The sequence below is a fragment of the Equus caballus genome, chromosome 1 (genome assembly GCF_041296265.1).
Source record: "Equus caballus isolate H_3958 breed thoroughbred chromosome 1, TB-T2T, whole genome shotgun sequence".
Lineage (NCBI taxonomy): Eukaryota > Metazoa > Chordata > Mammalia > Perissodactyla > Equidae > Equus > Equus caballus.
In genome coordinates, this window is record NC_091684.1 from 13,837,126 (window position 1) to 13,865,029 (window position 27,904).

Below are 27,904 nucleotides of genomic sequence, written 5' to 3' on the forward strand. Positions count from 1 at the left end.
ACAACTGGGCTGACTGTGTCCTCCTGGGCAAGGGCCTCTGTGCTGCGGGTCACTCGTGTTCTCCCTGAATCCTCTAGTAGCCCCGCTGTGCAGGTGTCAGCCCATTCTACAGATGAAGATACCAAGGCTCGGAGTTAAGGCCTCTCAAGGTCATACAGTCAGTAGAGGTTGTCTGAGCCCAGAGCCCCCCTCATTCTTTTGCCACCAAGCCAAGCAGGGGAAGGGGTCTGAAGGGGTCTCAGGTCCTAGACTGGGACTCTGGGTTCTAAGGCACTTGTGTCCTGCCCTGCTGGTCACCCAGGTCCAGCGTGTTGCTGGCTCGGTGAAGGCTGAACAGCCAGAGAAGCCCCTCTCTACAAAGCCCACGCCTGAGTTATGACCTCTTTCACATACCACACGTCAGGGGGAGGTGTGAACGTCTTGTCTGATGTCTGGGTCTGGCTGCCAGCACTGACTAGGGCCCTTCTCACCCCAGTCCGGTTGGTGCCACATGGCTGGGACACTTCTGGAGCTGTCTGCTGGGTTTGGGGTCAGAAGCAAATCGACCTGGAGGGGGTTCAGGTGGTATCCTTAGGCCCTGCCCACTGGAGCTGGGCCATGTGTGGGCAGGTCGGGGGGCGGTCAGTGGAGGGGCTGAGCCATCCACTTGACGGAAGGGTGAACTCAAGGCTGCAGCAGCAGGTGGTGGCATCTTGGGGGCAACTGTCACATGTGGAAGGAACAGAACAAGAGCTCAGCAGGAGGAAAGACGCAACGTTATTTTCATTAAGGAATTTATTTCTCTTAAAAAAACAACAACAGTGGTTTGATCAAGATACAGCAGCACTGTGACATATTAGACAGAACATACAAAGATTCAGAGCAGCAGGAGTACGAAAGCCGGTGTCTTCAGGAATGACCCTCAAATGGAACTATTTTCATTCATCAATGTTAAAATTTCCCTGAAAAAAAATATAAACCTTTGGATACTAGAAGGATGACTATTTTAACACTACCAACAGCCACTAAGCTCTTAGAATCGAGAACATTTGCTTTTGATCTATTACAAAAATGACTTATTGATGGACCGGGGAAAGACATCTAGATTCTTCTTTTGGGAAGCGTCTTTCCCTCCTAGGGAGAGCTAGCTTTTCAGATGTTTTAAACCACTGTCCCCAGCACAAGCCTTAAAAGTCAGACCAGACGAGCCACCTGTGCCTGACCTGCACACGTCTGGGCTTCCAGAGCCGGGCTGGGCGGCCGTGAAAGCAGGAGGGGAAGAGGCCTCGGGGACGAGGCCTCGCCATCGTGGTCTGTTGTGGGGAGAAAGAAGGGAGCTTTCTGCTGTTCATGACTCACAGCTTTGTCGCTTCAAAATGCACAAAGATCTCACATTCATTCTCTTTCCACAACAAAGGCTAGGAGGTCTCATCTCAGAGAGGGAGGTTATGAGAGCAGGTGACAGCAGGAGGAGGTGGCCCTCGGAAGGGCACAGGTGCTCCCACGGGTAGGTGAGCACCCCACAGCCCAAGAGGAGAGCTGGATGTCACCCCCACGGCGTTTCCTCTTCATCTTGGGAGAATTCGAGTGGTCCACGAGGCAACTGTGCCCTTCAGCAAGGCCTGGGATGCCAGGCTCAAGGAGGCCACGGTGCTCCCTCCGGACTGAGGTCCGGGCAGCGGCTCATTTGAGAAAGTTGGTGGGAAACGAGCCAATGCAATGACCCAAGCCTTTCGGGAAAGGACAGGGTGTGGAAGAATAAACATGGCTTCCACGGTGCGTGGGGCTCCCGGGAGAGGCACAGAGCCCCCCTGCTTCTCAGAGGGCAGGTCTCCAGCATCATCAGGGCTTGCTAGGCTCAAGAGCAGGTGGCTGCATCCTACTTGTGCCTTCAATGCCAAGGCAGTGGCCACATGCGTGTCCCCAGAACTCACCCACCGACATGTGTCCCAGCGGGCTGTCAGGTGTGTGTATAACCAAGGCCACGCTGCTTTCTTCCGCGAAGTATGACCTCCCTCTGCCAGCCCCGCGAGGACTGAGTGTCCCCCTGGCTAAGAGCAGTGCATTTCAGGAAACAAAAAAACCCTCCTGGAGCTGCTCAAGACATAGCGATCCTTAGCGACCGTGCCAGCGAGCAGCTCTTGAAGCCTCGTGGTTTAAAAAGGGATATTACTGGCCTAGCAAGAGTAGGGAACGAGCTGATGAGAGATGTGGTGCCATCCTCTGTGAAGGTGGGGATCGGGTCTTCGTGACAGCATGGGTGATGTTACGGGAGCCCCCGAGGGGGCTTGATAAACGCTTGTCATGGTGATCACGGCACAGACCACCCCTGTCCCAGTGGGAACAGTAGCCTGTCTCCTGAAAAGTGGAAGCAGAGACGCTTCTGCAAGACCCTGCGTCTCATCTCAAAGGCACAAAGTCAGCAACCGTCTGGTGAGAAAAATGCCACGCTGGGAGAAAGAAAGGCTCTTGTGTGAAGAGCTCAAATGCAGTAAAAAGAGACAAATCCACTCATTGTCCAAATATGCCTCATCCTGGACAGGTGGATGGGTGGGAAGGTTTTTTTTTTAATTTAAAAATATCTTTTAAAAAATGCAGCTATAGGGGCCGGCCCGTGGCTGAGTGGTTGAGTTCTCGCACTCAGCTTCAAAGGCCTAGGGTTTCGCCGGTTTGCATCCTGGGCACGGACATGGCACCGCTCATCAGGCCATGCTGAGGCGGCGTCCCACATAGCACAACTGGAAGGACCTACAACTAGAATGTACAGCTATGTACTGGGGGGATTTGGGGAAAAGAAGAAGAAAAGAAAGATTGTCAACAGATGCTAGCTCAGGGCCAATCTCTAAAAAAAAAAATGCAGCTATCGAAAACAAATGGGAGTAGAAGCAGCTGCTGGGGGTGAGGGGTGGGGACAGGACCCACCGTGACTCAGGAACTCAGTAGGGGGCGCTGATTTTCAGGCACTGTTCTAAAGAAAGGGTTCCCCTCTCTTGTACAAATCAATGGGCCAAAAGGAAGTGCAGGACTGAAAGGGCCAGTGACTGACCCCACAGCCCATGGGCACTCACAGGCGACAGGCGGCGAATGTGAAGGAAGACGTCAGTTATTTTAAGAGTCACACCCAAGACCTGTGCTTTAGCATCATTTGCGCTCTCACGATGCAGACACACACTGAGCTGATGTCTGTTTTCTTTCTCGCTCCTTGAGGACGCTCCACTGCAAATGGACAGTGCGTGGCTTTGAGGCATAAAGAGGTTACTTCTCCACACGAGTTCCCTTGGTGAAGGCTGAGTTGCTGTGAATTGGGTCAAATGGAGGAAACTTCTGGACAGGAGGGTGGTGGCTTGGGTTGGTGACTGTCCCAGGAAGATGACTGTCCTTTTTATTAAGAGAGGAGAGTCAGCAAGAGCTTGGGGACCTTAAAATACTGGCCAAAGAGCTTTCCACTTCCTTGGCAAGAACTGAATATGGCTGTTTGTATTTTTTTGTATTTGGCCCAAGAAAGGTAACGGAAGCAGCCTTGTGAGACAAGAGCTGGTCTTGAAGAAGATCCTACTGCGCGCTGAAGGATCTGAGGGAAGCCCGATGTTTCTTCTCCCCCGTTTGTTTGCAAAATGACCTCAAATGATCAGCCCCGAAGGTCAGGCCCCTTTTCTGGCAGCAGGCCCCGGGACCCGCTGGCGAAGTTTGGGGAAAGGGTATGGAAATCAGGACATGAGGTTGACATGCTCACTACTCTCTCCTCCCTAAGGGCTTGTCCCCAGAGCTGCCTGGGTCACCTCCAGATGGCCCCATCGGAAGACCCCCGATGCCTAAGGCAGTGCTCTCACACTGTAGGTACATCAGAATGATATGGGGGGCTTTCTAAAGAGGCAGTTTCCTGGGCCCCCGCCCAGAGAATGCCCTTCCGGGGGCTTGGGGGTGGAGCCCAGAAATCTGCATTTTAACAGGATGCAGGTGGTGCAGGGCCCACACTGGAGACACCCCGACAGTTGCCAGGTGGCTGAGACCAGGTCTGACTGAGGCCAACTCAGTCGCCAGGGACTCAGGCAAGAGGGGGAGCAGAGGTCAACTGCTCACCCCGTCCTGAAGGGGACGCAAGGGCCGATTTGCTCCTTGTCACCTCATGGAGGCGGCAGCAGGAAGCCAGTTGGCCCTGGGACTGGATGGCCATGCTCCAAAGGCCCAGGTACTGACTTCGGAGGCCGCTGGTCTGGCAAAGCCACCAAGTCTTCCTGGGGCTACTTGTGCCTAAAATTTTGAGATGCCAAATTAGAGCTCATCTTTGCCCCACCTCTCCTAGGAAGTGACAGTGCGCTTGTCCTGAGCTTCTTTGGTGGCGTGGCTCTCCTCAAGCATCCCATTTGCTTAGAGAGCCAACCCCACCCGTGCCACCCGGGCCAGCGAATCTTCGGGGTCCCGTGAAGCTCTCAAGAGCCTGTGACCCTGGAAACACTTAAGGAATGTGCTGGGAGTCCCCAGGCATGCCATGGCTCCCCTGCTCCAGACTCGTTCAGGATGGGGTCCACTGACCCCCACTCACTGAAGCTTCCATGGGCCATAAGGACAATTGAGGTTCCATGAGTAGTCCTTATCATCACTATGCTGCTCTTAAAAATAGAATAAAAGAAAATCCCCAAGCATGAGCCTCTTGGAAATATACTGGCTTTAGCAGTCAGAACGTGTTCAGAAAGAAAGAGGCCCAGAGACCACTGAGCTGAAGATGGCCAGCTCCACATACGGGCCACCTTCCAGAAAGAAGAGGAGGCTGAGGCCAAAGGCTCAATGGCATTGTGTGCCCTAAAGGAAAAGTGCACATCTCAACAGAGCCAGCCCAGCCGACTCCCTGGACCCCAACAGAGGACGTTGTGGCTGGGGGGGAAGTCCCAGACGTGTCTTTCAGCATCTAATTCAGGTTGTTACAAGCCAATAGCATGGTGATACCAGTGCGGGGGAAAGGTTATAAAGATGGATACGACCAATCCTTTCCAGGTGAAACGTGAATCATTTTCTACATTTAATAAAAACATTTTCTCATTTGAGGCTCTGGAAGTCTTGAGTCACATTTTTTTTTTTGTAAATCCCCCCTCCCCCTCTAAAATGTCTACAACACATGGCTTAACAGTGGCTGCACAGAAAATATACACCCTCGAAGTCTGACTCTCATTTAAATACAAATATACAAAATGTAAACTGAGACAATAGAGAAATTTACAAAACTTTTCTTTAAAAATAATAAAGACAAAATTCAGTTCTAGTTATGACGCTATTAAAATACGTGCAAGTTGTGGCATCCGATTGGATTCCTATTGCAATGTTCGGCAGAGACCAATCCGATCCACCCTGGCTTGAGGGCCGCCTCTGGAAACAGACCTGAGTGGAAAGCTCTGGGGAAACCAGAGGCTCTGCGTCGAGGGGGTCAATGGCCTCCTTCCCCGGCTCCTGGAGGCTCCCGTGCTTCCAGCTGGAGCGAAACCCCACCGCTCCCAAGTTCCGCTTCTAACGAGAAGGGTCTGGGCTGGTCCCACCATGGATGTCAAGGCCAGAGCCGCAACTAGCTGCTTCCGGTGGAGTTTGAACTGACATGGTTTGAATTTATGTGGTGGTTAAAACTCGTCTTGGAATTGGGCGAAGTCTTGGAATTGTTCTGATGCTGAGAGGGAATGAGCAGGGAGGAGAGAGAGATGGAGAGAGAAAGCAAGTCAGTCCTCGCGGAGGCAAGCCCGGGGGCCCACACATCACAGGGGCCCCTGAGTCTGAAAGTCTGAAAGCCATTGGTCAGGGGCTGCTTCCCAGTGCCTCCTCTTCCTTTCTGCTGACCTTGGCCTTCTGCCCCTGCAGACCCAGGTCCAGAGGCACCTCCTGGGGCCGAGAGCTTTACCTGGTGCCTGGGAAGAGCTATGAAATTAAAAGAACCCCAAGGCAAGGAAGAAGTGGCCCCTCCTACAATACCTATATTGGTTAAGTCTGCAGGCTCGGAGTTAGACTGCCTGGGTTCGAATCCTAAGTCTGCCACTTCCTAGCTGAGTGACCTTGGGCAAGCTACGGAAGCCCCTGGTTGCCTCACCTGTAACGTGGAATAGGAGCCGCTTCTGCACAGGCACTGGGGAGAATGAAACGAGGCTGTGTGTGCAAAGGGCTCTACCAGGGGCTTGTTCTCAGTACTCCTGACACTCCCTGATATCCCCGTGGGCATAGGCCCTTCACCTTGCAGGGAGGAGAAGGAGAGACACCTGGAGCATCTGCTCCCTCGGTGGCGGTGGCACCGGGCGCTGTGCTGAAGGCCACCGTCCTATACCTCCCTCAGTCCTCTTCCCGGCTCCAGGCACCCGATCCTTCGGAGGGGCAAATGGAGGCTGGGAGAGGTTCAGTAAACTGCCACCCAAACAGGGGTCAGGGCCGGATCTGAACCCGGGTCCGTGAGCCTCCACAGCAAGTGCTCATCCCAGGACCTGGGGCCGTCCTGGCGCTGGGCCACATATGGGGAGGGGGAGGTCATTTCTTTCTGGAACTTCAATTTTACTTGATGGAAGCATTTGAAAATGATATTTCTATAGTATACAAACATGAGTAGATTACGGACGAGGATGTGAAACTCACATGAAGTTTTTAGATAAAACGGCAAACGTTTAGAAAAATGGCAAAAAAACAACAACAAAGCCTCAGTCTGCATTTTCTCTCCATGTGCCTGATTTGTGCTCCCTGCCCTGCTATCTCCGATCCTGCCCAGCCTCAGTTTCCTCATCTGTGAAATGGGGTAATGGTAGCCCACCCTGGGCTCACACCTCACTAGGACGCCCAGGAAGGATCTCAGTCTTGCCTGCTGATGCATCTCAAGTCCTTAGATAACAGCCTAGCACACAGTAGGCACCCAATACATATTGGTTGAATGAATGAATTGTTGAGTGAAGGCCCAGGGTTTTGCGGAGATTAAGCAAGAGACGCCTTCAAAAAGTGCCCAGCACAGGGCCTGGTCCACAGCGGAGCACCATGAACAGCCACCTCACCCCTGTCACCAAAGGGGGAGGGAGCTGGGGTTCCTGGGGTCTGGGGCCCTGAGCTGCACCTGCGGTGTCCTCTTCATCGTCCTGAGAGGGGCTGCTCCCTGGGGCGGGGGAACATGAGGAATAGCGGCCTCCCAGGCTCCAGGATGGGGGCAATGGGGCCATGGCTTCTTGAAGGGCCAGGCCAAGAGGAGGCACTTTGTGGTCACCTTCATAGTTGTGGGTTTGAGGTGGGGGCCCTGGTGGCCTCACTCTCCCAGGCCTGCCAGGCCCGTCCCAGGACATTTCTTCCATTTGGTCCATGCCAATCCTTGATCCAGGGAAGAGCATCTTTTCCCAAGGGGCACAGTCTCCTCTGGCTGCCAGCTGGAGGGCACGGCAGCAACCCAGCCCAGGAGCCACGAGGTTCTGTGGGGATCACCTCTCCAACAGTCCCCTGTTCTGCATTATGTTAAATCTTTACCTACATAACTTTAGTCTTTATAATGGCCATGCAGGGCAGTGGTTCTCAGCCAGGGGCATTTTGCCCCCAGAGGACACTGGGCAATGTCTGGAGACATTTTTGGTTGGCACCATGGGAGTGGGGTAGGGAATGGGGTGCCACTGGCATCTAGTGGGTGGAGGCCAGGGAGGCTGCTAAATACGGCCCAACGCACAGGACAGCCCTCGCGACAAAGCGTTAACCCAAACCTCACCAGTGCTGAGGCTGAGAAACTCTGACGAAGGGTGGACTTTGGGCTGGTCCTGCCCTTCTGCCCTAGGGATCCCATCAGCCAGTAGGCTTCAGAGGTCTTCTCACAGGCTGCTTGTCCCTTCCAGGCCACTGCTGACCCCCAGTCTCCAGAGCCCCACAAGGAGATAGAACTCCGCAGCTCTGGTCTCCATCGCGTGGAAGTGCCTGGGCCCAGGGGTCCAGAGCTGAGCCAGGACAGCTGGGCGTCGGGAGGGGGGTCTCTCACCTGACGCTTGAAGATTCTCTGGAGCAGCCCTTTCTTTGGCGGTTCTGGAGGGTGACTTCTGTTCAGGTCCGGTGAGAGGGTACCATTAGGTCCGAACACGTTCAGCTCCTTAAAGCATTCTGTTTCTATCATCTGCAAAAGTGGTGCAAAATGACATGCGGCATGAGGGGTTACATCCGTCATCTTGGGTGGAAAGGAATCCCAGCGGCGGAGCCTTGGGCAGATGCCGTCCCCTGAACCTGGTCCTACCAGGTCCTCCACCCTGGTAGGAGGGTGCCGTCTTACTGGGGCTGTGATCCAGCCAGCTCCCCGCTTGCCCGCTGCCTCTCCTGGTGGCCCTGCATGCCGCCCTCATTGAGAAAACAGAAACCGTCCTGGGGGTGTGCTCATCTTCCAGCCACCAAACCGATACGCCATCTCCTCCTTCACCTCATTGAAGCCCAGGTCACCCCACATGCTCAGACCCTCCCTCTTTTCAGGGCTTCAGCCCCACCCCGATCATTTCCATCTCATTTGAACCAGCTCCACCTTGCGCAACTCATCTCCACTGTGCCTCCAGCCACCGCCCCGTTTTCCTCTCCTTCCCCAGCCAAACTTCTCAAAGTCATCTAGACGGGTGGTGTCTGTCTCGCCTCTTACTCCTTCTCAGCCCACACCATGCCAGGCCCCCGGGGCGCCTGACCCAGCAGTGCCTTCTCTGTCCTCGTCACTCCCCTCTTCAGGGTGAAGCCGACGACCCCGCCCCGCTCACCTCGCTCTGCCACGGGATGGACACGGAGCCCGTGGAGAACTTGGAGTAGAAGTCGTCATCCGTGTGGTCCAGGTTGACGCCCTTCACGGTGGAGAACTGCTCGATGTCCAGCACGTCCTTGCAGTACACGGCTCGGGGCTGAGGGAGGCAGAGCGCTCGGTCGCACGGGGCCCTCCCCACTCGCATGTCCCCCAGTCAGGCCTTGGGGTTTTGATGGCGGAGCAGACGGGCGGTCTTCCCGAGGCCACCCCCCTCCCCTGGGAAGCTGTGCTGCCCTCTCTCAGAGGTGCCAGGGGACCCTGGCGGGGCGGAACGAGAGCTCGGGAGTCCAGGGCTTCCTCCCGCCGTCACTCCCTCACACATCCCGCAGGTCACCCCGCGTCTCCTTCAGGGCGTGCTGAGGCAGGGCGACAGAAGACTTGTCCCTAAGCTCCCTCCACAGTCAGACATTCTTTGTTTCCCTAAAGCCCACAGGATCAGGATGGTGGAAATGTTTCCAAACTCGTCTCTGTCAGAACGAGGGCTGTTTTGGGGCCACACTCTGTGGCCTCTGGTCCACTTCTCCACAGAACAAATGCTGGGTACCATGGCCAGAGCAAGGGCATGCCAAGGACAGTGCCTCGGGGGTGTCCCAGGAGGCGCTCAGCGGGTCCCTGTCACGTGACAGGGCAGTGGTGGGGGGCGGGTGCAGCTGGAGAGGCCTGGGCTGTGGTCCCAGCTATGGGGCTTAGGAACTTTGGGAAAGTCACATATCCCCTGTAGGCCTCAGTTTCCTCACCTAGAAAGCGGGGATAACAGAGGCGCCTGGCCCGGGGCTGCCACAAGCGCTCGGCGCCAAAACCACAAGCTGCTGTTGTTAAGGTGGGGATAACTTTTATCTCACTCGTCCATCAAATGCGCACTGGGGGCTGCTCTGTGCCAGGACTCAGAGATGAACCTGGCCCGGCCCCGCCCTCCAGGAGTTCAAGGTCAGTGGGGGAGGCCTCCTAGGGGCTCCGGGTGCCTGGAGCTCTGGAGATGAGGGCTTCAGAGAGGAGGTGACTCCAGGATGAGAGCAGAGGGACCCCCAGACCTGGCAATGTGTTCCCGGAGGGGAGGGGCTGCCTCCTGCCCACGGTCTCGTCAGCGCATGCCCCAGGGCCCAGGACGGACACTGGACTAAGTCAAAGGCTGAGGATCAGAGCACAGGCTCAATCCGCGCTGGGCGAGGCTACTCACATCTGGAACAAAGGGAGGGTCCAACATCCCGGCTTCTAAGCGCTTGAAGTTCATGTTCCTGAAGAAGGGGTGCCTCTTAACCTCCGCGGCCCCCTCCTCCTGGCAGCCCAGCCTCTGTTTTGCATCTTTGGTGAGCAGCTGTGACAAGAGAGAGCCCCATGAGGCCATGCCTGGTGGGCCTCTCCTTCTGCCCAAAGGCCCGAGGGGCAGAGGGGCCTCGGAGAACCTGCAATCACCTCCCTGTCACACGTGTGTCCCTGAGCCGCCCCAGACGTCCCTCTTCCAGCCTCTGCAGTGCCTGTGCCACCCCCCAGGTACCCAGCGGACACTGCCTGACCCTGCTCAGGCCTGGTTTCAGGGTTGCCGCCCGAGCCGCTGCGAGCTCTGTGGTCCCGCAGTCACCGTGTGCCCAGACACCTGCAGCCTCGAGAGGGCAGGGATCCTGTCTGTTTCTCCCTGGGGCATTCTGGGCACCAGCAACGTTTGCCGAGTCAGAGTTACCTCTTGTGCTCCAGGAGAGCTGCAGAGGGGAGGGCGCACGCCTGGAGGCCTCTCCATCAGTTACTCAACTCACAAGCACACTAGGACCTACTAGGTGCAACCATAGTGCCAAGAGGAATCACGTTCAGAGCACTCGTCAAGGCAGTTACAGACACGACACCATGGTGGCAAAGGGATAGGAACCGGCTGCCAGCTGGGGGGTCGGGGAACTTCCTGGGGAAGGGGCATTTGAGACAGGCTTCTAAAAGGTCGGGGAGGTGGAGGGGTCGGCCCAGTAGCCCAGTAGTTAACGTTCTGCGGGCTCCACTTTGGGGGCCCGGGTTCGTGGGTTCGGCACCAGGTGGAGGGACCTGTGCCAGCAAGAGCAGGGTGGTCGGAACATGCAGAGTGGCTTGGACAACACCTGTCTGAGTTTCAGTGAAGGATGAGAGTGTAGGGGCGAGTCAGGGTGAAGGGGACTGGTCAGGGAGAGGTGATGGAGGGTCCTGATGGCCATGTCCGGTAGGGGGACAGGGTAGTGGGGAGCCAGGGATGGTCGGGGTAGGAGTGTCCTCACTGGAATGGGAGCAGACAGCCAGGCCAGAGGGGAGGAAGGTGTGAACAAAGGTCAGGAGGACAGGAGGGGGAGACCCTGGGGGAGGGCCACCAGACAACCCACCAACCTCAGCCTCGACCCCTCCCCGCAGTCCCAGCATCCCTGCCTTGTGCTTCTCTCTTCTCCCTGCCCATGGAGCACTGCACCATGTACACAGTTGGAATTTACTGTTTGCTTTGAGATTGAAATCAGGATGGGTAGCCTGCACCTCCAAGGGAGTCCACCCCTTCTTTCGCCAATACCCTGGTGCCCTCTGCTCGCGTTCCTTTATATGCATTTCTGGCTGGCCCGAGTGGGCGGGGGGTGCAATGGAGAGCCGGCAGGCAGGTGGGCCTCCTGGGGCTCACGGTCTGGAGGGAGAGGCTCACAGGGACTGAGCCCCAAGCCCCCTCATACAAAGGAATCACAGGTGGCAGCAGGGCAAGCACCAGGTCAGCCTGGAGAGGACTAAGTCACGAGAGGGTCCCTTATGGTGTCATCTCCTGGTCCACCGACCACCCAGGTGTTCTGCCCATGGGCTGGTGGCTCAGGGCCTCCACTTCTCTTCTCCCGGGACTTTGCCTTTCCACAAAGGCTTCAGGAACCAGGCTCTGCTGGGCCTGGGCTCCTGCCTGTTCTGAGAAATCCCAAAGAAGCAGGACTCCTCATTCAGGGGCTGGACCTCCCAGCTGCAGACCCCAGAGCCTGCAGGGCTGGCTAGACAGATGACACAAATGAGGGCGGTAAAGGCAAGGGGAGGGTTGGGTGGGCCATGCCTGGCTGCCCATCAGCTCCTGACAGGCAGGAATGTCAGTCAGTGCCCAGGGCTTCTGCTCTTTTCAAGAGAAGACATAAAATCCAGGTGTTTATGTGAAATCTCCCCAATTTTAAATCTTGGCAATTAGCCCACCATCCGTCCGTTTCTAAAACACTGTGCAGGCAAAACTAAACACCCACCTACAACGTGGCCTGTTCGCCACCTGCGTATCAGGTAAAAAGTTTGAACCATGATGTCAGGTGTACATCAGGAGAAGCGAGAGGGAGAGATGGTGTGAGGTGGGCAAGGGAGGCAGGCAGAGCAGGCTTCCTGGAGGAGGAAGACTAGAGATGGGCTGCAAGAACGAGCAAGGCTGAGATGGCTGCAGGGCCAGAGGGAGGAAGCTGCAGGGCGTGGGGAAAGACCAGTTCTAGGACTCAGCAGGGGCCTACGGAAGGTGGGGCTGAGCTCTGGGCCTAGGGACTGGACACAGGGAACAAGGCAGTGAGATGAACAAATTTCTGGACCCCAGGGGCAGTGAGGAGGGTCTCATGGCTGCCAAGATGGAATGGGGAACGGCATCTGAAGTCCAGGGACTGGCTTCCTTGCTGTTTGTGGACCTCCTTCTCTGGCAGGCAGAGCTGGGGCTGCCGGAGCAGAGAAACTACCCGGTGGGGCCTGGGCCTCCATGGTCTCCTTACGGTCAAGCCCTACAGGGTCCTGAGCTGGCGTCCACTGGAGGGGAAAGGGGAAGCCTGGCTGCTAGACCAGACGGGCTGTGGTTAAGGGCACAAAGGAAGCCCAAGACCAGAATCCCAAGACCCCAGGGTCATTTGTAAGAAGATGGAGCAAGGCTAGAGGATCCCGGGGATTCTTCCAGCGAATAAAGATTAGGGGACGTTGGTTTGACACTTAGCGCCAAGGGGCCCAGGTCCACCCGGAGTCCTAGGCTGGGCCACCGCCTTTCCCTTGGTGGCCACCAGGGGGCAGCAGAGAGACAGCAGTGCCCCAGTCCTGGCACCCCAGAGTCGGATGACAAAGCGGGTCTCTGCGGGCAGGGAGGGGGCCCTTTCTGCCTCTCTGTCCTCTCAGCACGTCCCATGTCCCTATTGGGGTCTCTCACAACCTACTTCTCTGAATCCCTGGCCCTGATCGGGGTCACGTGATGATGCTTGCGCCTCCCTCTTCCATCCCTTGTCCACTTTGACACCACTGGATAGACACCTCACTGCGACACAACCAAGGATTGTTGGCATCCCCCACCCCCCATTATCAAACATCCCTAGGACCCCACATTACCTGCCTTTTGCTGCCTTGCTCCTCCTGGCCCCCAACCCCAACTCTGGCTGCCGTGACTACTTGGGTTTCACGGAGGCTGCAGGCACATGGGCAAGTGCTCAGCTGTGGGCTGGCCCCCAGGCCATGTGGCTGGGGGTGTGTTTGCTAGTGTGCACACTGTCCCTCCCGCGGTGTCTCTCACACATGTAAATGACAGATCTGTGGTTCTCCTCTTTTGGAAGTGGTCAGATGGCAGATATGGCCCCCCCATGGCTCTGTGACGTCAGACTGAAGCTGGTGAGAGGAAGTGGTCAAGCAGCAGCTGAACGGCTCCAGGAGAGGGGCCTCCCGGGTGGGGAGCTACACCAGACGGTTCCCGGACCCTAGCAGTGCAGACACGGGTTTTCTGGAAACAGAAGCTTCGCTCTCTTACTCAGCTCCCTGGGCCTGTTCTTTACACTCTAGCCTGGTTGTTCATGCACACGACTCAGAGCGGGGCGGGAGGGCAGCCCCCACCCAGGTCCAGCCTCCCGTCTGCTGCTCCAGGTGCAGCAGCGCTCCAGGGAGAGGAAGGAAGTCGTGGGCTCACAGGTGCGTGGAGCTGCCCTGTGGCTGGCAGCACACGGCAGCTGCCTGCGGTGGGGTGAGCAAAGCTGTGTCTGGCATCAGGGGGAGGAGGCCCCAAGGAGCCACGGGTGGGATCTAGGAGCCTGAGAGTGGACAGGAGCGGGCAGTGGCCATCTCCCCACAAAGCCCCTGGCCAGGAGTGAGCCCACCTGGGCCGAGGGGAAGGGAGGGGTCCAGGTTGGACTCTCTCCCAGCTCCACTCTTGGTGGCTCCTGTCACTCCTTCCTCTGGCTTCCAGGCCCCAATCTGGCCCCGCACACCCAGCCTGTCTGAAGGTCACTCCCACATGCGCCCTGCCCATGGATGGGTCAAATCTCACTATCTGCAGATGCTGTCAGGCAGGACGCGAGCTGGTGGGACCAGCATTCATCTAGCGGATGGAAAACTCTGCTACGAGATGTTTAAAGACTGAAGTCTCACCACCCACCGCCTCACCCCTGGCCTCAAGCCAGCGCCCCGGGTCCGGAGCTGGAGGGAGCAGGAGGCCCAAGGCCAGGGGCAGGGGCTGCCCCATGATCCCTTCATATCTGGGGCACCAACTGGGATCATCTCCTTCCCTCCCGTGCCGGATGTGAGGGTGCCACGCTGCTCACCTCAGTCCTTGTTCCTTGTCAGGGGGCTGCCCTGCCACCCCAGGATTTCTCCCAGAAGTCTTTGCAGACCACCGTGGTCCACAGCAGCCGGGAGCGTCTGCTCCTCTGGCTTGGTGGCTTCCCCGCGCACACCCTCGTGTGCCCTGACCCAGTCCCCTTGAGTCAGTTGCTGTCCTGCAGGGGAGTCGCCTGGGCAGGCCTGGCTCCCCTGGAGCTCACCATTTTGCAGATGGACTTGGCCTCGTCGGAGAACTTGCGGGAGTACACCTCCTCGGTCTCCAGGACGCGGCGGTCCACCTCTTCCCTCTTCACCTTCTCCTTGCGGCCGCGGAATGGCGACTGGCCCTCAATCATCTCGTAGATGAGGCAGCCCAGACCCCAGTAGTCGGGGCTCAGGCCATACCTCTGGTTGTTCAGGACCTCCGGAGCTGGGGGTGGAAGAGGGGAGCGAGGGGAGCTGAGAGACAGCTGGTGGCAGGACAGAGCCTGGGCGCATGGAGTCAGGGCTGTGACTCATGCCACCCGGGCCTCAGGAGTCCTGCTCCAAGGAGCGACGGCATTGCTCACAGAAGGCCTGGAGCTTCATGGCTGGGACACTCTTTCCCTCAGCTGTTGTAAATGCCACCTCCTCCAGGGAGCCTGCCCTGATCACTCCCCTCAGTGTTCCTGAAGAACTCTGACAATGGCTTCAGAACCTTGACCACAGTGGATGGAAGTGGCCTGTTCCCTTGCTGTTTCCCCCACTAGAATGTGAGTTGCCTTACTCACTGCTGTGTCCCTAATGACAGGTACGACACCTGGCACAGGGTAGGTGCTACACACATATTCCTATCAACGAATGAAGGTGTGTCCACCCAAATTAAAGATGATTTTAAATTTATCTGGAATTCACAAAGCCACTCACTATGACACGCCTACTACTTTGATAAAATGAATTATGGATTCACCACAGAAATGCAACAGAGAGTTCCATGTCATCAGGCAGGCCACAAACATTCAGAGGCAAAGAATCCACACATGTACCAGTCTGCACACAATACAGGCCATGCAAACAGACGTGTGCAAAACTCCGCACAAGAGAGGACGGACGCAGATGTACACAAAGGTGCACAGATAGACCAATCTATCTATCATCCATTGATCTATCTATCCATCTGCCCATCTATCAACCCATCCACCCATCCATCTATCACCAATCATCTATCCACCAACCATTTATCTATATCCATAATCTGTCTATCATCCATCCATCCGTCTATTAGGGTTCACATGGACATACACACAGACACACACCCCAGGGTTCCCAAATGTTGTGCAATCTGAAAAGGACCCTCTGAAAAGGACAAAGGAAGGAATCCTATGTATGTGCTGTTGGCACACACCTGGCAGAGGGCAGCAAGACCCCTGGCCCCTAGAGCTTTCCAGAGGCCCCTGCATCCTGGGGTGAGTGGGCACATGTGTGTGAGGTGTGCAGGAGGAAGCCCAGGGGATGTCCCTGATCAGAAGGAGGGTTCCAGGGGACTGGGTGTGGCTCCAGTTCTCTTCCCCGCAGCCCCAAGGACCAGGGTCTCCGAGGAGCCTCAGGGGAGGTGGTGTCTCCTTAGGATTGTGCTTGGTGACACACAGATGCTGTGTCATAGGTGTGCTCCTCTCCTTTTAGAGCCCTTCCTAATGGCATGTCTCCTCTCAGGGGTCTCCCTGAAGGCTGTCTGCCAACTCACCAGACCCCTATTTCACCTCCTCACAAGCAGCACTGCCTGCCAGTTCTGGCCACTGACCCCGAGAGTGGCTTGGCTTTGAGATGCAGGTGGCACTGGGGATGGGGGCTGCAGAGAGCTCGTATCAGTCAAGTCGCTCCCTGGGGCCCCGATGCTCCCCACCCTGGCTAAGAACGCCCACCTCCCGCTGTGACTCCACTTCTGATGCATGTTGCACAAAGAGCCCAGGGGCTCTGAGGGGTGGGCTTGGGGAGGGGCCGTACCCTCACTCACCCATGTAGCCGACGGTGCCCACGCGGCCTCGAATCAGGTCTCCCTCGGGGATCTTCACGGCCAGACCCAGGTCTGAGATCCTAATGTGGCCTGAGGGGAGAGAGCAGAGTCAGCGGGTTCTTGGTTCGGTGGCCTGGACATTTGGCCCACCCTGGGTAGGGCCGAGATTTGCTGCATGCCCCTGGGCAAGACACGCAGGCCCTTGCATTTTCTTCTGTCCCATGAAGACTGGGATCCCCACCCGCCATCTCAGGGCAAGTGTGGACCCTTGAGAGGGTCCAGGTGTCAGAGGATGTGGGTAAATCGCTACTTTGCAGGAGAAACACAAAGATGCAAAAGGACGCCCAGATTTGGCTGGAAAATGGCCGACCTGCTCATAAAATGCCCTAAGGAACTTCTCGGAAAGCCCAAGTCACAAAGTTCAAAACGCCTTGGCCTGATTCTGGGATTGCTTCATGGGAAAAATGTGAGATTCTCCTGACATTTTCCAACCATTTGCCTATGGGGGAAAATTACAAAGCAATTTGGGAAGCAGCTCCCTGTCCTGCCTTGTTGGTCTTTGGAGGTTGTTAATTTTCTCCCTTTGGAGAAACAAGAAGGGAAGACATCTGGGCCCTGCAGAGACTGGAAGATGGAAGTGGATGCCCATTCAGGACTGACCCATGAAGGCCAAAGAGATACCACGCTGAGAGCTGTGCCCCACCGTTGTCTGCCTGGCGGCCCACCCTGGGGAACACGGCCACATCTGACCCCACAGGAAGGAACACTGCCCTCTTCCCCATCTACGGACGCCAGGGCCCCACAGTACGGACCTCAGCCAGGCCCAATGCCAGGGCCCCCGCCAGGCCAAGCTGTATGGACTCCCCTGCTTAGCAGCCCCTGACAAAGGCAGGACCCAGGGAAAAAAGCACGCAGATCCAGCTGTTGGGCCACAGGTCAGCGGTGGGCACGATTCTGAGACCAGCAGGGTACCCTAAGGGCATTGGGCTCGTCCGAGAGGGGCGGGGGGCCCTGGGCCCTCTGCCTGTCCCTCTACTTGGTAGCATCTCACTCAAACCTCTCTCCAGGTCACCAACGACCCGCCTCCCCTTCCTCCTGCCCTCTGCCCGCGGCTGCCTGGGGTCTGGGGCATGCTGCGGGGGACACCTGTCTTCTGGCCTCGGCTCCCCACTGATATTGCTGGGTGACTCTGGTGGGTTGGCTCCTCTGAGCCTCAATCTTGTCATCTGTAAAATGGGTGCAGGGATGTGGGCCCTGCCCCTCAGTGAAGAGGGAAGATCTAGTCAGACGAAAGATGTGCAAAAGATGTGAAAGCCATTTCCCAGGCGTGACAGGCTACACAGTTGTGAAAGGTCACTGTAGCTGTTCATCCAGGTGTGTACACGCACATGCACACACACACACAGGAAAGTAACAACGGTGATGCACCAATGACAACCCCTGACACAGCCACAGCTGGCCGTAGTTGACAAAGCAATTTCCCCTCGGTCTCCCTTGCCAGAACCTCGCCACCACCCTCTACCCTCTGAGGCAGGCAGGGCAGGACCCACTGTTTCCATTTCCCACACAAGGAAGACGAGGTGCAGAGAAGTTGTGTGAGAGTTAAGTATTTGCCCAGTATCTGAAATTCTGGACTCCTCACTCAGTGCTCTCTCTCTCTCTTGACCGAGCCACACTGCTTCTCCACCAAGCAGGAGCGGTATCCATGCCCACTGCCTTCCCAGGTACCCAGGACTGAGGAGTGGGAGCGGGTCCTCCCCTACCTGCCCACTGCCCTCCCGCGGGCCCAGGGTCGGTGCTTCTGAGAGTCTCCGCTGGGAGGCCCCCTGCTCCCTGTGGGTTGCGATGCTCACCTCGGCTACAAAGCTGGAAAAGGATCTCCCGGGCTGCTCCCTGACTTACCATAATCGTCCAGCAGGATGTTTTCAGGTTTCAAATCTCTGAGAGGGAAAGATTACGAGCATGTGAGTGTGGGCATTCTGGGCAGCGAGGGCCTAAGGACATCTGGGATGACCCCTTTGGGCCAACCAGGCCTGAGTGCTTCCTTCCCGTCTCTTGGCTCAGGCTGTCTGGTCTCTCTCTGGGTCAAGACAATCTTGGGCTAACTTCTCTCCTAGTAATTTAAAACAAATGCTACTGTTTGCCATAGGCATCTTCCCGACTCTGGAGGGTGACTGGGAAGGAGGTTAGGCCCAGGCCAGTCCTGGCACCTGTCCATATGCTGACAGCCCCTGGGGCTGAGAATACTTCTGGAGGATGTGGTAACAGAACCCTCCAGGGCTGGGAAGACCCTGAGGTCTCAGGATGCTCTGGGATGCCCTGAGGGCAGAGCAGGGCCTGGGAAAGAAGAAAGGGAAGTTACTAAGAACAAAGCAGAAGCTGCAGATTTGGGCAGAGAATGGTAGGGGAGAGGATGGCAACCCCAGGAGAAGGACGCCTTTGGGATGGGGCCCCCAGAAGCCTGGCACATTCCCCAACTCCAGCTGAGCTACAGCCTGGGAGAAAGCACAGCCAGAAGGCGCAGCTGTAGGTGCAGCCACCTCCTCCTGTCCCTGTCTCTCCTCTCTTTGATGACATAAGCATGCTCACAAGAAAGGGAACTTCTCCACTCTCAGCAGGGGAGAGAGGCGGCAGAAGCGTGTGGTTTTACTAGTAAAAGGTCTTCTCCACGTGTAAAAGAGAAGCCAATACAATAGTGTGTGCAACTCAGTTAAGCCGTCGGGCAAACAATACACAGCATCTGGACTGAAGCTCTGACTCTCCACAACTGGCTTTGTTTATTTAACTGATGGCAGCTGTCCTCATGGGGAGTGGTTAATGTACCCAAATCCTGTGGGGCAACGCACAAAGTGATAATTGGTATTTATACGTAGTTACTTATTACAAAATACTTTTGTTGCTGTTTCATTTGCACTCTTTTGATGTGTTAACTCCAAATGAGGGCAGGAGCCCTCATCTCAATAAAGCAGGGGCCACCAGGTTGGTGAGAGCTAGTGGGCGTGGGCCAGAACCCAACTCCACCTAGAGGCCAGGGCAAGCAGCTGGGGCCAGAGAGGCCTGTGTTTCTCCTCCTCCCTAGAAGAGGAGCTGGACTTGGAGGGCCACCTGTTCGGTTTTTTTTTTTAAATGAAAGGCAATCGAGTGCTGAATTCTCTTTTCAACCCTTAGGGAAATGTTTCTATCTTCTCCCTTGAAGGAAAACCAAAGCACAAATGGGGAGATGGTGTGGAGGGCAGGGCATGTCCTAAGACCATTCCTTCTTGTTTTCAAAACCTTCTTGGGCTCCCAAGATGCTCTCTGCCAGAAGCTCCAGGCCAAAGTTCTCCAAAGGGGGGGAGGGGGTGTGCTGGCTGCCGGGTTCCAGTGGACCCATTTCTGGACCCTTAACATCACAGTGCCCTGTCCTGGCATCCTTTCAGCTCTCCCCTCCCACCCGCCCTTTCTCAATAGCTCTCTTCCCCAACTCAAGGAGTAAATCAGGCTCCTCCTCCCTCCTGAATATTAGTATGGTGCCCTGCTCCAGGGTGTCAGCACCCCAGGGGCCTGCCCAGAACTGGGTCTACCAATAATAATTATAATGGCAACTCAACAGAAGAAATTATTTTAACACCGAATGCTGATCAATGAAAGACTTTTAGGCAAAAACTATATTACCTTACAATAACATTCTGTGGGGAGGAGAGTAGAGAAGAAAATGATAGGAAATTCCTCACCATTAAAGAGTTTTCACGCATTTTTTTAGATGGATGACGGTGGAAATCAATTTGCTACGGCAATTAGATTCCACTGGTTACCTTTAAAAATGTGATGTCACCGTTCCAGTTTCAAAATAGCAATCTTAGCCACTATTTAAACATGTGATGGACTATTTCAGATGCCCACTTAGAATGTATGAGGGCACAGAGACTTTCAAAATTCTTTGAGGAGGGTTGCGAGGCAAGTTTGAAGGCCACTGCCCCCAGAACCTGGACACCTGGCCCTAGAAAGGTGGACGCTGTGGGACGGACAGAGTCCATTCTGACGTCTGCCGTGATGGTGGGCCTACCAAAGTCTTCCCAGGCCTGGCCAGATCACGGCCACCAGGCTCCACGGAGCTTCCCGAGGTGCCGGGTTGGAGGGGACCAGGGGCCATGGCCCATCCTCATCAAATTTGAGGGAGCATCACTTCACACACCTGGCCCCCGCTAAGCAGCCCACCTCATTTACTCGGTTCCAGAGTGGGAGTCTGCCCGACTCAAGCACCGTCACCCACAAGGGTGATGACCAGGCCTGAGTCCCGGGGCGGGATGACCGCAGATCCAGGGTGTAGCAGGGTCGGCCCCCTCACACTCAGACCTCAACAGGGAAGGGGGCAGCCGTCCACGCACCTGTAGATGGTGTTCTCGCGGTGCAGGTCCTCCAAGCCGCACAGGATCTCCGCCGCGTAGAACAAGGCCCGCTCCTCATCGAAGCCGGGGTTACCCATGTTGTAGATGTGGAACTTCAGGTCGCCCCCGTTCATGATGGTCAGAACCAAGCACAGGGCGTCCTTGGTCTCGTAGGCATAGGCCAGGTTGACCTGGGAGCAGAGACAGCATCATGGTGAGGTTCTGCGGCTGCCCCTGCTTCGGCTCTTCCTCCCCAGGGTCCTCGAAGCTGTGGGAGGGTTGGGTGGGGGAGCTGCAGCACCTTCATGCCACCCCTGCACCCAGATGGCCTCAGGGGCCCCTGCCCACTGCCCCTCTCGGCTGCTGAAGGACTCACTCCTTCCAGTTCAGTGGTTCCAGGGGAGGAGGCAAGGGGGGAGGACACGCCAGGACCCTGCCCTCTCAGGGGTCCCAACAGGACGGTGTCCGTGCGTTCACACCACAAAAGCATGTGTGTGTGCATCAGATGGTGAAAACGACGTGTGGCCTTGTTGGCCAGTCAAGAAAAGCAAGGTCCAGATGCCCTCGGGGCTCAGGGCTCACTACTGCAGCGACAGTGGGGTTTCGTGAAGTGGAACATAGCTTGGCAAAGACTGCGTCCTCTTGCATGCAGGATGTGCCTGGTCAAAGGGACCATCAACAGAGAGGATCTAGTCCCTGCTGGCGGGGACCAGCCACCCGAGTGGCCAAGGACGGAGGCCATGCGGCGGTGGGAGAGGGGCAGGGCAGGGTCTCAGCAGGTCCCACTGGGCGGTACTCGTCCTTCTCCACTTAGGGAGCTGGTACCAATGAAATCTGGCCACCATGGGCCAGGCTGGGGACAGGGTGGGCCATAAAACTTGCATGCAAATGTCAGGAACCACAGGAGCTATTTCCAAGGACAGGAGACAGAATGGCGGCCGCGGGTAGGAGAGCTCTGAGGACCGTGCTCCGGTGCCAACTGCTGCTGCTGCCCCTCCCTCCCACACCTGCCCAGGTGATGGCTGAGGAAGGGCACTGTGGGAACTCCCTGCCAGGGGGCACCGGGCGGGGCACAGTCGAGCAAGGTCCAGGCCCTTGAACGTGTGCCATCCCTGGTTTGTCAAGTATATGGCCCTTTTCCCCAAGCAGGTCCCACCATCACCAACCCTGACCAGAACCAGCACTGCCCCTTCCTTTAGTGACAAGGGCTCCATGGGCAGCATTGAGGTAGTGACCAGTGGTCCCTCCTAAAGGAGGCTGGCAGCACAGAGGAAGGTTCTGGACTCAAAGAAGCCTAGGGCCCAAATGATGGCTGGTGTTAGCCTGTCCGCCACCTTCTACACAACACCACTGCACTGCCCACACCTTCACCCTGCACGCGGCTGGCGGTGGGGGCAGCCTGGGACGAGACTCAGAGACACACACTTCTGTTCCCTCTGAGCATCACCTTATAAAACCCCCTCCTCCCTGGAGAATGACGGAAGCACTAGGTTGACGGCATCTCTTGCCCTCACACGCAGCTGGTGGAAGTTTAATTGGAGTGACCTTCATGGAAAGCCATTTAGGGACAGCTGCCAAATGGGAATGCACACACCCTCTGACACAGCAATTCCCCCAGTAGGAGCACACCCTACAGACACGCTCACAACTGTGCCAAAGACGTCCAAGGAGCGACACAGCCGCCTTGTTTGCAGCAGCTTAAGAACCAGGGACAATCTATCTGGGGGGGCTGGTTGCACAGGTTACGGTTTATCTCTTCCCTGTATTTCAGGGGAACGCAGCACAGCTTAAAAGAGAGGTACAGCTCTAGGTCTGGATAGAGAAAAAGATCTATAATTTAAGGCGAAAAATATGGCAACATACAATTGGTAGTAAGATCCCACTGGCTAAAAGTAATAAACCGTGTACATGAATCAAACACATTGGAATGGTTACTCAAACAGGCAGGCTTTTGTTTTTATTTTGTACCTGTCTGCGCTGGTTGGATTTTCACCTGTGCATATACTAATTTTTATAATAACCAGTGGCAGAGACACTTAGAGCTGACCAAACACCCACATTTCCCTGTGTCCCTGTGGCTGGCTCATCCCTTGTAGTGATTGGTTCTGGCCAATGGACCGTGGGCGGAAGTGAGGATGTCACCCCAGCCGAGGCAGTGGAGGTCCCTGTGCAGACCCCCAGCACTCACTTTCCAGACTGTGGATGGGGTAGCTGTAAGCCGAAGAAGGTTGGCCAATCGTTCTGGGCTCTATGTGAGTGGCAGAACAGCCTTTGTTGTTTGCACCTACTGGGAGCTGGGGAATAATTTGTCACTGTGGCAGAGCCCAGCCCAGATGGAGTAACAAACAGATATAAACACAAGGGAGCTCTCTAAGTCACTGACACCAAGGTCTCACTGTGATGAAAGCAGCCCACCGGGGGCTGTGGAAACAAAGCTCCTTGGCTGGGCCCAGGGTGGGCTTGCTTTGTCCACTGAGGAGTTAACAGAAGGCTTGGCCTCACTTGGCCGAGGGCAGCCAGGCCAGCTCCAACAACAGGATAAAGTCAGCCACAAGTGACCATGAGGTGCCTTGTGATGGAGGGAGCATCTGGCTGCCTTTCTGAGGACCTGTCACATTGGAGGACCACCCCCTTCCCAAGGGACAGAGGCCCTGGTCACCAGAAGGGTGGCCTGTGCCTGGGCCGGGACACTCACCACAAACTGACTGTTGACCTTCTCTAGGATCTGCTTCTCATTGAGGGCCATGGACTCCCCCTTCCTCTTTTTGATCCTCTTCTTCTCCAAGCGCTTGCACGCGTACATTTTGCCCGTGGCCCGAACCTGGCAGGCGCAGACCTGAGATGCAAGAAAGAAGCCCAGCACGTGAAGGAAAGTCTGCCCGAAGCTCCTGCAAGGCCAGGATGCTGGGTCTCCAGGGCTGGGAACAGACGGGGCCAGAGCCGGGCCTCATGGGTGCTCCCAGCCACAGGAGCTGATGACGCCTGGCCTTTGACACACGCTGCCCTGGACCCTGCCCTCAAGATTTGGCTGCAGCGCCACCTTGCCCTGCCTCCTCCTCCCTTAGGTGAATCGTAGCCCTGGCAGGCACAGGATCAGCCATCTATGCCAACATTTAGACTGGCTGAGGCCTAAAGTACCGGCTCTCTCTCAGAGGCAACTAGATTTTCTCTGTCGCAAGCTCCCAACCCAATGCAGCCATTGACTACTGGGCACTTTCAAGCCCTAGGTGCTGGTAGGAGAGGCTTATTTTGGGGGGCAGTGATGGGAGACCCCAAGATCCCTGACTTTATAATTCAGAGAAATGGGAACCAGGGCATTTGGGTCTGGTCTTAGTTCAGCCCCTCATTGGTTGTGTGGCCCTGGCTGGGTCACCTAACCATTCTGAACCTCAGCTTTCCAGCTTTCCTCATCTCTAAAATGGAATAACAAGGCTTGCCTCAAGTATTGGGGAGATCAGATAAAGGATAACAGTGCATATTAACAGCATCATCCGCCCAAGTCGCTTAGGGCCCTCATTTCTCCCTCCAAACACAATCGAGAGTGCCCATTTCTCCCCTTGAGGCTTGAGCCATGCCTGAGGCTGGCTCCAAGGGCACCGCTATCTCACCAGCCCTGCGGCAGACAGCAGGGCTCCACACCCTCCCTTCCCACCTTAGACACGCCTGACCTTCCCCAGGGCCCTGCACCTCACCCTCCCTCTCCACCAGGGGGCGCACGACTGAGCCCTTCACTCGGGATCCCTGCTTAGAACCCCTTAGGCCAACCTGGAAGGGACAGAGAAGGGGACCAGAGGCCAGAACTTCCCATTGAAAATGTGGATGTTCACTCACCTCCCCAAAGCCCCCTTTTCCTAGTACTCGGTACTGCCTGAAAGTGTTTTTGGTTACCGGTTGCCTGGAAAAAAGCAAGAATCCAACATTGGTCTCATGGCGTTAAGACGCAGAATCCGTAAGAAACAGACCAGGGCAGCACCGAAAGCAGCCGGCGCAGGCGCAACGCCACGCCCTCCAAACCAGGCCCTGGGACCCCCGGGAACCGTGGCTGCCGACCGGACCCTCCAGGACTTGCTCTGGGGCTGGTTTCAAATCCCGGGCCTTGGCCCTTGGCGCCCCGCAGCCTGAGAGACGCGCAAGCAACTACTTGGAGGGAAGAGCAGATGATTTGAAAAACATGCGCCCAAGCTGCTTCACCGCACTTTCGCAGTTTCCGTGTGCTTCCCCTCTTTCCCAAAGGCGAGTCATGCGGCTGAAGTCAGAAGGAAGCTGCGTCTCCGCAGGCAGAGGGGAAGGAGCCAGAAGCCATGGGAGGCCGGGAAGGTGACTGCAGCGCTCCCCACACCTGCGCATCTCGGCCTGCACCCCGTCCCCACCTCCTGTGACCGGGAGCCTGGGGCTATTCCCTTCTGCGGGACACAGTGCCTGGCAGAGCCCGAGAAGACCCGCCTCCTCAAGGGTCACAGGCTGCTCGTCTCTAAGTCGACTCTTGGCAATCTTCCACGGTCGGTTCCCAGCCTTTCCACCAGCGAGGGCCCCTGTGTTGTATTTCCCCCATACCTCCAGCACACCAAAAGATGCTGTCTGCCCAAAGTAGCATTTATGAAGCAATCACCGAGTTGTGTCCTGACTCCCCACTTTAGTTGGCCAAAGCCATTTGCAGAACCCCTGACCAGAGGCCGGGGTGGGGCTTCTTGGAGTAAGTACATGAGTGGTCACTGAGGTGGAGTGAGGGGCTCCACGTTGCAGACAGCTTGGGCTTTTTCATCCCTGGCCTGTGTGGCTAAGAATAATCAGCTTTTCTTCCTTTTTTCAGCTTTAGTGAGGAGTAATTGACAAACGGTGTACACTTGATGTTTTGCTATATGTATACACCAGGAAATGACCACCAATCAAGCGAATTAACATTCTCTCACCTCATAGAGTTACCCCTCCCTTCCTTTCTTTCATTCTCTGGTGAGAACACTGAAGATCAGCCCTCGTAGCAAATTTCAAGTATATAATACAATACTGTTCACTATCGTCACCATGCTGTACGTCAAATCCCCAGGACTTGTTCATCTTGCATAGCTGAAACCTGGTACCCCTGACCGACATCTCCCATTTCCCATCCCCTCCCCACCCATGGCAACCACCACTCTCCTCTCTGATTCTATGTCTGACTTTTTTAGATTCCACATACAAGTGAGGTCATGCACCATTTGTCTTTCTGCGTTTGGCTTATTTCACTTTGCATAATGTCCTCCAGGTTCATCCATGTTGTCATAAATGGCAGGATTTCCTTCATCATCTTCTTTTCTTTTTGGTGAGGAAGATTGGCACTGAGCTAACATCTGTTGCCAACCTTCCTCTTTTTACTTGAGGAAGATTATCACTGAGCTAACATCTGTCTGTTCTTCCTCTGTTTTGTATGTGGGACACCACCACAGCATGGCTTGTTGAGGAGTGTGTAGATCTGTGGCTGAGGTCCTGCAAACTCTGGGCCACCGAAGCAGAGCACATGAACTTAACCACTATGCCACTGGGCCAGCCCCAGGATTTCCTTCTTTTTTAAGGATGAGTAATATTCCATTGTGTATACATACCACATTTTCACTCCCATGTTCATTGCAGCATTATTCACAAGAGTCAAGATATGAAAACAACCTAAATGTCTGTCAGTTGATTAATGGATAAAGAACAACCAACTTTTGCAATGTTAGAATGGCTCTTAGATCTCCAGGACTCTTTTGAACGGCTCCAAACCACACCCCAACGACCAGGGCAGGGATTGAAGTGAGACTAAATCGACCCAAAGAACTGGGTCAGCTCAAGAAAGACCAGTGAGCCTCTGGTCACCCAGGAGCTCTTGAGTGACTCTCTCATGGAAACTCTTCTCGCTGCTGGGTCCTGAGGAGGATTTGGGTTTCACTGGCAATTGCATTTCTGGCACCACACTGATGTCTTAGGACAGCCCTGAGAACCCCAGGGCTCTCCCTGGCATGCCTGTCTGGAGTCCCGTGCTGTGTCCCGCTCTCTCTCTCCTGGTGTTTCTTTAGAAAGCGGGGCCCTGTCCCCGTGGGGAGCACAGAGCTGGCCCTCTGCAGGACTCTCCACTGCCATGTCTCTTTCTTCTGCACACGAGCAGCCGGCCGTAGAGAAACCTGCCATGCGCCAGCACCCGCCATGTGGGCCGGGGAAGCGTTTCCTCCAGCTGCCCTCGAAACCACATGAAGGCATTGCGCCTAACAGTTTACGATACATGGAGAACAAACAGTCGGTCGACATTACCGCAGAACTCCTCTGCTAGGGGAAACGAGGGTAATACAATTTCCGAGGAATTTCTTGGTTAACCTTGGGAGGGAAAAAAAATCCCTTTAATATTTCAACAGTACAGCACGAACAGGCCATGATCTTGTTAGCAAAAAAAAAAAAAAAAAAAAAAAAAGAGAGATGGGGAAGGAGGTTGTGCTGTCAGTCATTTGTGCACGTCTAGGCCACGGTCCTGCCCCACTGGCTTCAACAACTTCATGGCCTCAGAAAGGCATCTCTTCTTTACAGTTGCACTTGGATTTAAAAGTCCATTTCTTCATTTCATGTATTTGGTATAGACAAGTAAAATGAAAGCCAGCGGCCACAGCTAAAGGGTTCTATTGGAACAGGAGTGCCAGGTGGACTAAGGGTGAAAGACTTGAGGGAGGGGCCTGGGGTTCAGGCGGCAGCCTTGCCAGGTCCTTGCTGTGTGATCCAGGGCCAACCTATCAACCTCTCTGAGCCTTGCATCTTCAGTAAAATGGAGATACTGAAAAGGTATTTGCATCCAAAGACTCTTTGTAAGCTTCTGTGTGAGAGTCGGGTGTCGTTATTAGAACTCTAGGAATAAAGGACACAGGAGTCTTTATGGTGACACTCCCCAACACTCAAAGCACCTTGCACAGGGACTAATGGAATCCTCATGCCAGCCTCGGGAAGTGAGACTATTACAGTCCCTACTCTGCGGATGACATGCTCAGGCTTCGAGAGGAGAAGCGAGTTGCCCAAGGTCACGGAGGGTAAGTGGTGGGGCTGGAAATGGAGTCCAGGCAGTCTGAGGCAGAGCACACGTTCTACGTCCTGACCCCACAGTGCCACCCAAGGGAGGTAGGCACAGACTGGGGCCACATGTTACACAGCCCAGAGCCCCAGGACGGGGGGTGAGTCCCGATGAAGACATCCCCACCAGACTGTCCTGGGATCATCAGAACCAGGATCGAGCCTTGACCCGGGTCAGCTGCTCCTCCCAGGATCCCACGTATGAGGATGAGGACCACGATGATGCTGGTGATCGTGCCG

At 55.6% G+C, this 27,904-nt stretch overlaps 1 protein-coding gene across 9 annotated transcripts in view; it reads right to left on the bottom strand.

Moving 5' to 3' along the window:
• Window positions 1-756: 756 nt before the first annotated feature.
• The window catches only part of GRK5 (G protein-coupled receptor kinase 5), a 218,426-nt gene continuing 191,278 nt past the window's right edge, over window positions 757-27,904 (bottom strand). For all 9 annotated transcript variants that reach the window (XM_070259970.1, XM_023638461.2, XM_070259989.1 and 6 more), the window contains 10 exons: window positions 24,431-24,494; window positions 23,295-23,435; window positions 20,600-20,790; window positions 18,135-18,172; window positions 16,233-16,322; window positions 14,461-14,669; window positions 9,912-10,049; window positions 8,694-8,831; window positions 7,943-8,074; window positions 757-5,632 (listed from right to left, as the gene is read on the bottom strand). In XM_070259970.1, coding sequence (XP_070116071.1) covers window positions 5,534-5,632; window positions 7,943-8,074; window positions 8,694-8,831; window positions 9,912-10,049; window positions 14,461-14,669; window positions 16,233-16,322; window positions 18,135-18,172; window positions 20,600-20,790; window positions 23,295-23,435; window positions 24,431-24,494 — 1,240 coding nt within the window. In that variant the 3' untranslated portion in view covers window positions 757-5,533. The remainder of the gene's footprint in view (window positions 5,633-7,942; window positions 8,075-8,693; window positions 8,832-9,911; window positions 10,050-14,460; window positions 14,670-16,232; window positions 16,323-18,134; window positions 18,173-20,599; window positions 20,791-23,294; window positions 23,436-24,430; window positions 24,495-27,904) is intronic.